General features: G+C 35.4%; 2 protein-coding genes across 2 annotated transcripts; both read right to left on the bottom strand.

Moving 5' to 3' along the window:
- Positions 1-3,395: 3,395 nt before the first annotated feature.
- Positions 3,396-6,401, bottom strand: LOC109004757. The gene is made up of 2 exons (XM_018983428.2): positions 5,998-6,401; positions 3,396-5,556 (listed from the first exon to the last, which is right to left on the bottom strand). Exon 2 carries the CDS (start codon positions 5,451-5,453, stop codon positions 3,579-3,581), a length of 1,875 nt encoding a protein of 624 aa, XP_018838973.2. The 5' UTR covers positions 5,454-5,556; positions 5,998-6,401; the 3' UTR covers positions 3,396-3,578.
- A 1,524-nt stretch (positions 6,402-7,925) lies between these two features.
- Positions 7,926-12,509, bottom strand: LOC109004758 (alpha-soluble NSF attachment protein 2). Its single transcript, XM_018983430.2, has 9 exons — positions 12,086-12,509; positions 11,155-11,204; positions 10,993-11,065; positions 10,524-10,603; positions 10,133-10,284; positions 9,260-9,419; positions 9,127-9,174; positions 8,597-8,677; positions 7,926-8,242 (listed from the first exon to the last, which is right to left on the bottom strand). The coding sequence occupies exons 1-9, from the start codon at positions 12,228-12,230 to the stop codon at positions 8,162-8,164; spliced, it is 870 nt and encodes a 289-aa protein (XP_018838975.1). The 5' UTR covers positions 12,231-12,509; the 3' UTR covers positions 7,926-8,161.
- Positions 12,510-12,981: the final 472 nt, after the last annotated feature.

Raw genomic sequence — 12,981 nt, forward strand, 5'->3', positions numbered from 1 at the left:
TAAGACAATATCTTCTTTAGAAGATGGGTCACTTTAATTCTGTTTTTACATAGTAATATCTATGTTAGGAGAGAGTTTTATAGAAGTTAAAATAATATTTACCATAAATAAATTTGTATGTAAGGTATCCCAAAACAGATGCATAATTTAATTTATAATATAGATTTTTTTTATATTAATAAGTCATAATTATAATTTTATTTATAAAATGAAATGAACTTTATTTCAAAAAAAAAATTGAAAAAACCAAAAAACGTCTGTTATAATGCTAGGCTGTTTTCTAGTGCAGCTAGCCCACTTTTTTGTACATGACCTGAAATTAAAATTTAGGGGTCCACCCCAAATAAAGGGCAGCCAAGTTGATTTTGTCCTGTATAATCTAGTGGAGAGATTTCTAGACTGTATACAGACCACCTTGATCTGTCATCACTGTTGCCACCAATCACAATTATTTATCGTACCATGAAAATGGCGTTATTGGTCCCAGCTAGCTGCTACTTCTCAATCTCATCCAAACAAACATGGGTTGAAGTTTTATTTTTTATTTATTAAAACTAAAGAGACAGCCAACCCTGCCCCACTCTCATCGATGGCATTGTTTCAGAAGCAAAAAGTGATTTAAGACTGACATTGTTGACCAATTTATTAAAGTGGATATAATAGAGATTCATCCTTAGCTACTATTTCCTTGAAACAGGTGGTGTTTTTAACTTTTTTTCAATGGTTTTGAAAAACTACAGAAATCATTAGGAACAAAGGATTACGTACAGCTAGCAGACCCACTGCTCAAAACGTGGAGGATCGGGTTGGCATGCAATTGGAGAGATGTATCTAGAAGGCAGTGAGCATTTCTGTTTTTTCCGAGTCATTTAGGAGGCACCAGAATTGTGATGTGGAACTCTGATACACATGGATACAACTTCACATGCAGCTTTTTGGGGGGGTGGTCGTGGAGCTTTCAGCTAGAGTCTTCAACTTGTGCTTCGGTAATCATTAACTGGAATATTAATGGTTATCTGCCAATGCAAATTCACTAAATTAGTAAATTGCACATGCATTAATTAAGCTCACATGCCTTTAAAGTTTAACATCATTACTAGTCAGCTGATGCTGATCTGCACCTCGATCGTTTCCTTTTGGAAGAAAATGAGTATATATATATTTTTTAGAGAAATATTGTTGATGAGGGTACTGTGAAGCCGGAATTAAAGAATTCATAAGTCCACATCCGCCGTCCAATAAACAAAACTGTCTTTCCATTATAAGTAGTAGTGAATGATATGAAAGAATTAGATGTGCAAGAGACCCAGAGTTGTTGGGAAAGCCATGGTATCAAAAAATTGCCAAAGGGAAGTAAGTAAAGATGATACCGTTGCATGGGCAATTAAGCTCATGAGTTGTCACGCTGAGCGACCCAAATGAAAAAGCCTCAATGCATAAACCCCAAGGTCTCTACAGAGAGAGCATGGACAGGTTATATATGTCATTTTTAACTAGTTGTGAGGACCAGCCTCCAACAGGCAACAAAGGGGCTATGGCTGGGAGTGATATCTGGAGTATCCCCCGCCATTACACATTTATTGACAGCTGGAAAATTTTGGGTCATAACAAGGACGTGTACGAGAAATTAGGCCATATTTTTATAGTAAAAATGTTTTATCTCACTTTATATTATTATTATAATTTTTTTAAATATTAAAATAATAATATTTTAATATTAATTTATTTAATTTTAAACTTTTATCTCATTTTAACTCGCTATCCAGACCGCAACTAAACCTTTTAGTACCTAAACAAACAGAAAACTAGCCCCTACCATGTTAATTATTGCAATTCAAATAAACTCTACAGCCATTATGTATGGCCGGCCTCCGTCATTATGTGACATGGTAACCAGTGACCACTCCATACCACCATTTGAAAACAGGAAAAAAAAATGCAAAAACAAAAACCCAGCCCTCTCTCAATCAAACGTGTGCGGGTGGTTGTAATTAAATTGGAGGAATGAATAATTTTATTCGAAGACATTTACATTATATATTATTCACGTTGCATAATTTGATTTAAAAGATATATATATATATATATATATATTTGCTAGTGCTAGTATAAAAACAAAGAAGCCGGGCAATTCCTTCGTAAATCTAACAAGAGCATGGCAACAGCTAGGACGCACAACTCAATCGATTGAGCGAACCACCTGGCTGACAATGCCAAAATGAACTTAACTGATCATAGACTCATCATACACATAATAAAAGATGAATCCCATGATATAAGAATAGCACGATTTGACAACCAACTGACAACAACATTACATGATCAGCTCATAAAAAGTGTCATTTAGGAGGACGGATCATGAATTCAGTTTTGCAATTTCAGGAACCATAGGAGTGCAGTGATTTCCTTAAGTTATCAGATTAATTAAGCGCTGTAGGCAATTTCTCAACCTATCAAGTTAACTACTGGTAAGAATTTGAAAATGCAAACGATTGCATTACCCCTTTATTCTTATGAAACAGAGGGTCATAGTTCAAGGCCTACCTGTAAATAGTTCAAGGCCTACCAACTGACAACAACATTACATTCAGTTTCTCAAACATCTGCAAAATATAAAATCTTAACAAGCCGAGACATACATTTTCCGGCAACAATTTATTTAAATATGTACAAGGAGGGCGACTTAAATCCTTGGGAAAGATTATTATTATTATTATTTTTTAACAAGTATGTTCTGGTACATAAGGATTTCTTGTGGTTCTGCCTATGGGCATGAATAAAGCCAGTCACCACAGCCATTGTACTAACAGTTAAAAATTAACTCAATAATTCAATCCTGTTTTACGATTCATTCCATGTTGGACTATCTATACCTTCTACTACACACCATGTGCCACGATGTACTTTCTCACCATACCCTTCATTCAAAGGTATAGAAGATTGCTCAAAATCCAGAAGCACTTCCTCACTTCATTCATCTTGCTCTAATTTTGTGGGCCAACATCCTCTACAATCTGTCTTCCCTTATGGATAGTTGGGGCTAGATGACAGAAACAGTTGCTCTTTGGAAACTCAAGTCATCCGTATCAATTACTTTCTACTTCGGAAATTTTACCAAAAGTACATAATAACATCGTATAAAATTCATTCTTAACGGACAAAACCATGTAGTAGTTATAAAAAAAGATATCTAAGTAGTGCAGACAAGTTTTCAAGGTAATTGACCATATACGGTCAATTATCATGTCAATTATCAAGAGCTCTCTTCGAAAAGATACTTATGTTCTTGTTTACTAAGAGAAAAAAACTTTGCCCCCTCCAAGTATAAATAAGATTGCAGAATAAAGTTACAAACAGCACAAAGAAACTGAAGGTAGCGAGAAAGGGATATCAAATATCTTCAAAAAAACTATAAATTAACATTGATGCATTGAAGTTACTTGAGAAAGAGATATCTTCAAATAGCAAACTAAAAATAAACATGGAGGCTTTGATTTCACAACAAATCTAAGCACTGCATGGAAGTTTCCATGTAATCTTACATACAGATCAAACTACCATAAAATTTCAAACTTTGTTTATCTTTTTGGACTAAGCGGTTCCCTTTGTATCAACGATATAGATGGTGGGGTCATAGTTTTGTCCCTACCTTCTGCATAAAACTCTTCATTCACTATAGAAGATGGCCTGTCTGGGCTATGGCCATTTGAAACTTTGCTGGGACTTGGAAAACTAGTTGTAAGAAGCTTGGATGGGACAGAGTAATTTCCCAGTGGAGAACTTGGGCTGGATCTGGATTTAACCTCTCCGTCTGTCATAGTTTTGTCCCTGCCTCCTGCATATATCTCTTCTTTTAATGTAGAAAGTCGACTGTCTGGGCTGTAGCCCTTTGAAACTTTGCTGGGACTTGGAGAACTAGTTGTAAGCATCTTGGATGGTCTAGAGTAATCTCCCAGCGGAGAACTTGGGCTGGATCTGGATTGAACCACTCCATCTTCACGAGGCAAAGGAGAAATAGGCAGCTGGTTACCATTGTCCATTTGTTTCATGTAGAACTTATCTTCAACTATATCATAGGAATTCCCAGTCCGCACTTCCTGAGCAAGAGAACACCAACAACAGAATAGCCATAGTGCGCAATCAGAAACCATTGGTTCACCACAACAGAAGTTATAAGCAGGTAAATTGAATCTCTTTCTCATTTGGAACCTCCAAAAGCCACCATAGAGCAAACCAAATAAACAAAGAACCAGCCCAGTAAAAACTAGAGCTTCCCTAACAGCTTCATTGTCAATATTTACAGAAGCCAAGGTGAATATCCAGAAAGGAGCCATACAAAACAAGATAAAAGTCACAATATGAACGTACATATTGCCAAATCCAAGTCTCTCCATATTCCACCCAAATACACAAAAGCTACAGAAAAGTGATAGAAACGCTAGAGAGATATCATCCCAAAAATCAAGAATCCCCCCACTCCATTGTGGTCTGTTCTCAACAATCCGCTGCTCATCTCTTGCTGCAAAAGAATATCTCTTCTCTAAAGATTTCACTCTCATCTGATCTCTCCTATCACCAGTGATAATCTGAACCTGTGCTTCCTCATCCTCAGAATCATAATCCCTTCCAAGGGGACTCATGATAGTGTACAAGCCCGCAATTGCAGGTGCACCAATTGCAAGAGATATGCATACTCCAACTCCTATGGCTGGTCGTTGAGATCTCTTGTACCCTAAGTTTAGACCACAAAGTGCGTATTGAGCAAAACAATTTACATGGAGCAGAACAATAACCACCAACATGTGTGCCCATTCATGGGGCTTGTAGGTCCCATTCTTGCAGTAAGCCTTTCTTAGTTTAGAAATGTCTTCTGGTTTCCATCTGCACAGAAGTACAAGGTGGTAGAACCGTTTTGGATGCTGGTACAAACACATAAGAGTAAATAGAGCATTAAGAATTTGATTGTTTACTTCAAACCAAGCATCCCTCTGAGACTTTTTGGGTAGCACGCTGTTTAACATTCCAGTCATGACGAGGAATAGAATCGCACCAGAAACAGCAACACAGGTGATCCACATAAACAATGCCATGTTCATTGGGTTTCTAATCCATTCTTTGCCCATTTTCAAGAGTGAATACCAATCAATTTTCCGATCAAACACCCCACTGATGCGTTCTCGAAAACGGTGACCACTTGAAGAAGCCACAGACCGTGAAATCTCATCTCTCTCATTAGCTATCTGCTTAAATGTGGCAGATGCAGAACCAAATTTTAGGAGCCTTATCCTACTAAGAGGAGAAGTAAATGTATCAGAAAACCTTCTTTTAGGGTTCTCATCAGTTAGTAGTGTCCTCTGAGACCCTGATACGTGAAGTGGAATTTCACCCTTGAATTTAGCACCGCTAGATTCCTCAATTTCGTCTTTCTGATTGTCATTATCAGTTGAAACCATTCTCAATTAAAACACCAGTCAGCCTAGTTGACCCCTCACCGTAGCATTAAGGACACAAAGGGCACTGGAGGTAGATCTATGTGTTGACTTTCGATGTGTCCTCCTGAGTTTTGAATCGCAAATAAAACATTTTAAGAATTTAGTCCTCATATTTAAAGAAATCTTGTTTTAGAAGAGATTTGACTTACAAAACCTGATGCGGCTGAAAATTATATAGACTCAAACTGAAAATTCGATATAAAACAACAAGAATTTCACTTGCTCAGCTCTTATTGCTGATAAAAGTCCAGTGTTTGTAGATACAAGCAATTGTCTCATTCTTCAAAACCCAGAAACCGATCCTAAAAGAACAATCTATTCATCCTGGGTTTTCACAAGAACAACGGAAAAGCAAAAAAAAAAACCCAGAAATTTATATGGCATAGTTCGACCAAAGTAGCTCACTAATTTATACCCAACGAAGGAAAGTAAACGAAAAAAAATTAAAGAAATACGGGAAGATTGAAAAACTCGCTTACAAGGGCAAGTCGAAACTGTCACATACCTCCGGTGTGCAGAATAATAATAGGGAAATTTATGATACTAGAAGAAGCTTTCATTGAAACGAGTTTCCTCTCTGAGACACCGATCCGGGACTCACAAATAAGCATACATGGTGAAAATTATTCTCGCTGTTGTTGCTTGTTTGCTCAGCAAAATAGAATTTGCTTGGCCTGCGTTCGTTGCTAAAAGGATGGACTAATTGGATACAATAAGGGTCAGGCAGAACCTATTCATACCAGAGTGGGGCTGAATTGAGAGAGAGAGCGAGAGAGCCTAAAATTGAAGTCGTATTGGATGTTAAGATGGTAAAGAAAAGACGTCTTCTATTTACGTCAGCCACAGCCACAGCCACAGCCACAGCCGAAGCCGCAGCCATATGTTACACAGGGCCACAGGCTCGTTTGGATTCGAGATCAGTTCAGAATCGTTTTAAATGAATTGTATAAAATATTATTAAAATATTATTTTTAATAATATTATTATTTTAAAATCTTAAAAAATTAAATTATTTATTATAACATTTAAAAAAACTAGAAATATGAAATGAAATTTTTATCCAAACCGGACCGATCAGAAAAAAGGATCAATTGGGTGCCTAGTTCTAATTGGGTTCCACGTGCTGATAATATTTCAACATTTATTATTAGAGTAATATTAGATAAAGTTTATTATTAAAAAATTAATTTTTGTAATATTTTAACAATAAGTAATGAGCATTTTTTTTTATTTAAAAAATAGTGAGATTGATCATTAAAAAAATTAGTTTTTTTTTGTGTCATATATTTACTTATTTTTTTAAAAAAAATATATACAACTTTTATACTCTCTATGATTGTAAATATTATTTTTCTTATTATTATACTAGAAATTGTAATGGGTATATTTTCCCAACATTAAAGTCTCATTTGAATGTTGAGAACTTGAGATAATATAAGATGAGAGGAAAAATATGTGAATAGTATCGAAATGGTTTGAATTAAGATATTTTATGAGATTTTAGAAAATGAGATAAATCAAGACAACTATTCGTTCCAGTATAAATAGTCATTATCTGTTATTCAAGAGAAAACCTTATAAAGTTAAAATATTTTTTTTAATATTATTTTTATTTCATAATTTGAAAAAGTTAAACTATTTTTTTATATTTTGTTTAGAAGTTTAAAAAAATTAAAAAAATTAAATAATAATTAGTTGAAAAAGTTAAGAGATGAGGGGTTTTTTAAAGAATATATTAATTATAATAAATTAACAAAAAATGTTATTTTTGGATTTGTGAGGGGATAAGAACGGTGGAGGTAACATTTGTAAAATGAATTTTATGCACCATCTTGATTTTATAGCTTCCCCTCAGGAGGTTAAAATTTCGTTTGAATGTTAAGAATATATCATAGCATTTGTGAATTATAATAAAATAATTTATAAATAGTAATAAAATAATTTAAGAAAGTCTATGAACAACCAAACACGGCCTAAACCCTCCATCTTAAGAGGTTATAGAATATGGGATTATATTAAAACTTTGTCTGGATCGCGCTAAGATAAATTATTCTATACAAACTTTTATTGGAGAGAGCCACCGACAGTTCTTCTTGGTTCTCTGTGGTTCTAAACGTGCACATGCAGCGCAGGCGTGCACCGTCGAGAGTAAATATAAAAATGAAAGCTGAGATCGAAAATGTTTTCAATTGATGGTTTAGTTGGATTTCGGAAGGAACCTAGAGGAGTCGTCTTATGCCGAAAGTCGATACAAACCAGTCATCACAAAATGGTGCTTACAAGAGAACGATTTGATTCAGCCAAGCATGCGAGTCGAGGTCAAACATCAAACGGGCAGAAGAAGAAGAAGAAGAAGAAGGGAGGACTGTGAAAAAGAGAGTAGGTTGTGGCGGTGGTTAGCCAAAACTGGCTAGAAGCTAAAACAGATCGTGGTTGTCCAACGGCCTATTATGTGATCATGATCTAATAATTCAGCTGCATCCTCAATTTTCAGTTCACATTCCTTTCCAACACTTGAGCATACTCCAATTACAGACTCGGGACACAAACTTAAGCATAACCACTCGGATTAAAAGTACATTGTAAAGTAAAGAGTAACCAGACACGATCGCATAATACAATGAATCATCATTAACAAAAGCAAAACACCAAACTAGGGATATAAAATCTCAGGTAAGATCGTCTTCCTCCAGTTCTTTCGCCTTCAGCTTTTCCTTCACCCTCAATAGAAGGGTTGTCTTCCAGGAATCCTACATAGCAGTTTATGCAAACACATCAGATATTTCCAACATGAGGTTGAAGAGGTGACGTAAATTGTATAAATATTGGTCAAGCTAATCCCTTCTAATACATCACGTTCAACAGTTCGTTTTTTATTTTGGAGACGCCCAAAGTAAGGATAGAATAATTCGAACTCGAGGTGTGTTTTATCCAATTCCACTCCCTTGGGATACCTTACAACAAAAATTCTATCCTGTTTTTAAATGTTATTCCAGATCAACTCTGAACAAATCAATTGAAAACTTTCAGAACCCAACAAGCATTCAAACTTTTAAAACGTTTCAGATATATAATCGTAGTTTTAATGCTGGAGAGTGTCGTACCAACGGAGTCATACTATCGAATTCTTTGACAACATCAGTAAACTTCACAACATCTTCCTCGTCAATTGCAGCAGCAATATCCTAGCACAAAGACACAAACTCTATCAAGATTCTCTTATCTCAACAAAAATAAAGATGACATTGAAATTTCAAAAATTGTTCAGTCAACCCAAAACAAAAGCTCCTGAAGAATATTATACAAAGCTATTAGAAAACTACATTTTACCGTCATAGTATCACTCATTTTGCTATATGACCACCAAACTATGACAATTATTATATACCTCCCTAACCATAATTTCTTTTGCAGTTTGTCCCCCTTTAAAATTTAACTGTCAAAATTGTGTTAAAGCACATTCGTCATTCATTTTAACAGTCAGATCTTAATAAGGGTAAACTGTAACTGATGCTTTATAAGGGTCAAATGACAGCTTTGGTAGTTTCAACATCGAATAGCTAAAGGAGTGGTACTTTGAGGGGTAAAGTATGATTTTCCAGTTGCAATATAAATTCTAGAGTTTGTAACACACCGCTAAGAATCTATATTCACGTGTTCCAGAAAAAGTTGGATCGAGTTCCTGCAAAAAGCGAAAGTGGCATTTGTATTATTAGCTGACCCAATAAGTGTAATGTTGAGATGCTGAACCAAGGAAAAATTCAGACCCGATATCGCTCTAATGCATTGGTAATGGCTACAACATCGCCTTTGCAGAGTTGGCAAATGCCCGCATTAAGAAGATGCCCTTTAACTCCATACTTAAGCAAATTGTTATTGAGTGACTGTCGTGCTATCTCTTCATAAATCTCGATTGACTTCTGGTATCTGGAGACATATTACAACCGGATTAATTAAATCTCCATAAATGATAATACCCTTTCTATAATAAGCAAAAGGATTAGAGAATAGAAATTCTGGCTTTCATGGTCACTTAGCATTTTCCTACCACAGTTTTTTTTGGGTGCTAAACCATTACAAGAAAATTAAAAAAACAATTGATAAGTAGAAAATTAAAAAAAAAATACAAAGGTGGTAGCAGAAATATGAAGTAGTTCCCGGCCTTTTTTTTCAGAAATAAAATAATTGCCAGCCTTATCATAGTGATAAAACCATGATCGCCAATATTGAATTGACGTCTAACAGATCTCGAGTTAAGTTACCCTAGCACAAAAAGAAGAGTAAAATACAGTAAATTTTCCTGAAATTAAATTATATGTATCCCATAAATCTCAGATGCCTATCCTAATACTCTAAAACATGAGCAGAATTCTAGTGCATTGGGCTGTGAAAAGTCTCAGGATCATGTCGAGATAACCCATCTGTTACTGTTCTTTTTTTCACACCAAAAACTTGCTGAAACAAAACTCTATGCACAAAATCACGCAGGATGAGATATATATAAAGCATGCAAGAATGCTCCCCTGGAAAAACTTTTTTTTTTTTTTTTTTGATAATTTCCCCTGGAAAAACATATTACAATAACCAGATGCATATGCTGTCACCAGAGTAAATATTCTGAAGGGAGTTGCTAGGCTTACTGTTCTAGTTGAGCAGCAAATTGTGCTACTTTCTGCTTGCACTGATTGGCAGAAGTTGTAACCTCTTCATTTTGGAAGAAGTCAGCTGACTTCTCAAAGTAAACAATAGACTGCTCAATGTTCTGTTCAGACTCATACAATTCAGCAATTTCCTGTGCAGAGAGAAGATTTTTTTTTAAATGTCTGCAGAGAAAAGATAGTCCAAACCCAAAAATGTCTTTTATCTTTACTATGACAGAATCACCAAGAACAATTTAGAATCATTTTTCTCGATTTGCAGAAGGCTTGACATTATTTAAGCAGGCGATAGATGTTAAAAGGGAACTGCGTAGCAATACAACCCAAAATAGGAGATTTCAAACTAACATACTAAGTAGGAAAACAGATTTACCTTTAGGTATCTCGCAGCCATGCTGAGCCTTCCAATTTCACAAAACAGATTTACTGCCTGCTCTAAGCAAGATATGGCCTCTGCGTAAAGAAAAGAATTTTAGCTATGATTATGTTTTACCCCATTCAATTAAAAGAGAAATAAATTAGCGTCAACCCATACAAGGCCTGTGCACAGTAGAAAGGCAATAATGTGTGGTAAACACATGGTGGGGAAACGACTCCAGTTTCTTAGGATGTTATGTGAACAAATACTTAAAATTCGAAGCACCTATCTCACAAATGCATACGGATTGATTCACTATAACATTGACCCTCGACTGAAGGGTGTATTACTAAAGGAATGGAATATGACCATGTCAGGGAATTCAAGTTAAATAAGAGCGGACACCAGGCAAAGGAGGGCTAGATGTATTCATGGTGACATGTTTATAGGTGACATCATGTATGTAAGCCAGCACCATACATACCATTTACAGATGTCTTCTTGTAGCAATGAGCAGAATCAACATAAGCTTGGGCAGCTTCATGTTTACTTTCCAACTACAAATACAAGAGCACGGAAAAAGCTTGTCGCGTATCAACTAAAGATAAAAATAAACTGCTGGATCCGAAAAATACAAACCAACTACCTTCAAATGACAATTTGCCAACTTTACATATGTTGATCCAGCCTTATCCCCTGACAAAACCAAATTCATAGAGATAATCAACTCCTGATATGGGATGCAGTGATGACAAAATAAAGTATAGGGAACAAGTTCATTCTTCGATTCCCATGACCTCAACATATCCATATCGATCTTAGATCCTTCTCAACGACACAGTAAAGCATACATCTTTTTGGTCACTGATATCATCTGTGGAAGGTCACAAGATTGACGCTGAAAAATAGCATTTCTCATAAGAAAAATGATTTAAGAACCATTTCTGGGATTAAACCCACATGATGTTTAATTTTGTTTTTTTAGTGAGTACACCCACATGCTGACATGCATTAATAATTTTTATTTCCTTCAAGTTCGTCCTATATTCATAAAACTAGGCAAATGTAATTTTCTTTTATCAAATTTGCTAAATTCTTCAAAAAAAATATATATATATTTCATAAACTCAAATCCGTCACATTTTACATCTAACACCCAATTCATGTAACAGTCATATCATTTGAAAGTCATACCGATCCATCCTAATCCAACCATCAAGAATCCGCAATTCCACATCAAAATCCAAGTTTCCCATCAAATACCCACAAAACAAAACACACATCGTATCAAACTTAACACCCCGTCATTCCCAATCAGAGCAAAACAAGAAATACTCGCCCAGCTGCTATTTTAAAAGGGAAAAGGAAATTCGATAGGATATCCAAAGTTGCATTTATTCCAGTCGCCAACTTTAAATTTAAGGGGTTAACGGAGAATAGAATGTAAACTTGAGATACGACCAATTTGTCACAAAGATCAAAACTTCCCATTATTTATTTTCTTCCCCGTTTATCTCTGGGAAAACAAGCAGAAAATTAGAAACAACAATTTAAGAGATGAAGAAGTAAAACAATACAGGATTTGGCGAGCTTGAAGGAATTGGCAGCTTTATCGAAGAGATCGGCTGCGTCTTCATATTTGGAGCCGAACAATCCCCAGCCGTTGAGCTTCTTCTCTGCTTTCTTCTCGAACTCCTCTGCTCTCGCTATCTGATCCCCCATTTAGAATTGACTGATTATTCTGAGATTTATCTTCAGAGTTGCAGAGAAAAGGTCATAAGGGTAGAATATTAAGCAATGGTAAAAATGTTTGTTGTCAAGGTCAGGTCTGATTATTCCAAGAACTGCTGCTGTCTTTATATAGGGGGGAAAAAGAAGAAAGAGACTCAAACTGGGCTGGGCTCTGGATACTGAAAACCTGAATTCACCTTCATAGCTCAATAAGCCTACAAAAAAAAAGAAAAAAAAAGAATGACGGTCCTATCTCAACCTAGCAAACGTGAAAAAGGAGAGGAAGCAAAGTAGAGGGAAAGGCCAAAAGTCCAGCTAACGCTTGCGGACCTCGTTGATACTTCAGCATATATATTTTGAAAAATGATATTATGTTTTCTGAGCTTGTGCCTTTGACCGTTTTTATATTTTATTTATTTAATTAATTAAAGAAGTAATTATTAGTGTATTAGTAATTTTTTTAAATATTTAAACATGTTTAAAAATGTTAAAAAAAAACAATTATTGGAGAGATTAGTTTCTTAGAATATATGATTTTTGAAATTTATATAACTCCAAAGATAGGATTATCAATAAAATTAGGGGTCCCTCTTCATTTAAAAAAAAAAAAAAAAATTCATAGAGAGAGGCTTGGAGCGCTGTAACGCTGAATATGAGAGGTTCTTTCGCTGTGAGCTCTCTCCTCTATGTAATGTCCATCGGTGATGCGGTGTACGCACCTAATTGTTACATGTTATAATAT

The sequence above is a fragment of the Juglans regia genome, chromosome 12, assembly GCF_001411555.2.
Source record: "Juglans regia cultivar Chandler chromosome 12, Walnut 2.0, whole genome shotgun sequence".
NCBI lineage: Eukaryota > Viridiplantae > Streptophyta > Magnoliopsida > Fagales > Juglandaceae > Juglans > Juglans regia.